Source organism: Mirounga leonina, unplaced genomic scaffold (genome assembly GCF_011800145.1).
Source record: "Mirounga leonina isolate KUSES-001 unplaced genomic scaffold, KU_Mleo_1.0 Mir_205, whole genome shotgun sequence".
Classification (NCBI taxonomy): domain Eukaryota; kingdom Metazoa; phylum Chordata; class Mammalia; order Carnivora; family Phocidae; genus Mirounga; species Mirounga leonina.
Genome location: NW_023270515.1, coordinates 1,027,113 through 1,028,255, shown reverse-complemented (window position 1 = coordinate 1,028,255; position 1,143 = coordinate 1,027,113). Strand labels below are relative to the sequence as shown.

Below are 1,143 nucleotides of genomic sequence, written 5' to 3'. Positions count from 1 at the left end.
GGTGAGGACCCCGACCCCTGAAGGAACAGAAGATTTAAAGGAGCGACCCAGAGCAACCAAGCAGCGGAACCCGGCCGCGGGACTGCCGCGAGCCCAGCGACGTCGCAAAGATCCGCGCCTGCGCAGTAGCACCCGCCGCTGAGCCCGCGCGCTAGCTTTCCTTCCCACGACCTCCCCTCTGGCGCCTGCGCACTAGGACCTGCTTCCCGAAGGCCTGCGAAGCTGCGGCCCATAGATAGCCTTTCTTGCCGCCCGAGGAGGGAGAAATTGGCTCGTACTTGAATCCATTGTCTCTCCCTTTACAGTTTATTAGACTAACTATAAATGTCCCATACCAACTCACTCTAGAAGGGTGGAACTCAGTCCCCGAGGCTCTCTGGGCGCTGGGGGTGCCCAGGTAACCAGGGAGGTTGTGGGTGGGGTCACCGGCGATCACGTGGCGGGACCCCGCCAATCGGCGCGCAGACCGCACTTTGCGGCTCGGCTTCAAACAAACTACCGTGAGGTGAGAGCGGCCTCTGGGGCCCCGCCCCCCTCGCCTGGGTCTGGGGCCCCGCGAGCCGGCGGGCGGGGGAGGGGGCGCCGGGAGCGGGGGCGGGGCGCAGCGGTCGAGTGACGGCCCGCCTCACCTATTCCGGGCGCGGGCCGCGGCGCGGTGGGCCCCACAGCCAATGGGCGGGGGCGGGGGCGGGGGGCGGCCCGGCCGGCGGGGAGGGGGAGCCCGCGGCCGGGGGACGCGGGGGGAGGAGGGGGCGGGCTCCCAATCCGGTTCCATCCGGTTCTCCCACCGCCCCCGCGGCGGGTCGCAGCAGCTCGGGCGGCGGGAGGAGCGGTAGCGGCCAGGCAGCCCAGCTTCGCGGAGGCTCTCGGCGCGCCGCGGCCCGGAGGCACCCGGCACGCGCCCGCCCCGCCGCCACGATGCCCAAGAGGAAGGTGAGCGGCGGCCGCGGCCCGCACACGCGCCCTGCGCCGTCCGGGCCGCCACGGCCGCCCCGCGAGGCCCGAGGCCCGCCGCGCGCACGGCGGCGCAGGGCCTGGCGGGCGCCCCGGGCGCCGCCGCGGGCGCGCGGGGCGCGTGCGCGCGGCGGCCCCGGCACGCCCTTCTCGCACGGGCCGCGGCGGGGGGGCGGGGGGGGAGATTCG

At 74.7% G+C, this 1,143-nt stretch overlaps 1 protein-coding gene across 1 annotated transcript in view; it reads left to right on the top strand.

Annotated features, from left to right (window-relative positions):
• The first annotated feature begins 486 nt into the window (after positions 1–486).
• Positions 487–1,143, top strand: part of HMGN1 (high mobility group nucleosome binding domain 1) — a 7,520-nt gene continuing 6,863 nt past the window's right edge. Inside the window, exons 1-2 of the mRNA XM_035028882.1 lie at positions 487–505; positions 810–933. Coding sequence (XP_034884773.1) covers positions 919–933 — 15 coding nt within the window. The 5' untranslated portion in view covers positions 487–505; positions 810–918. The remainder of the gene's footprint in view (positions 506–809; positions 934–1,143) is intronic.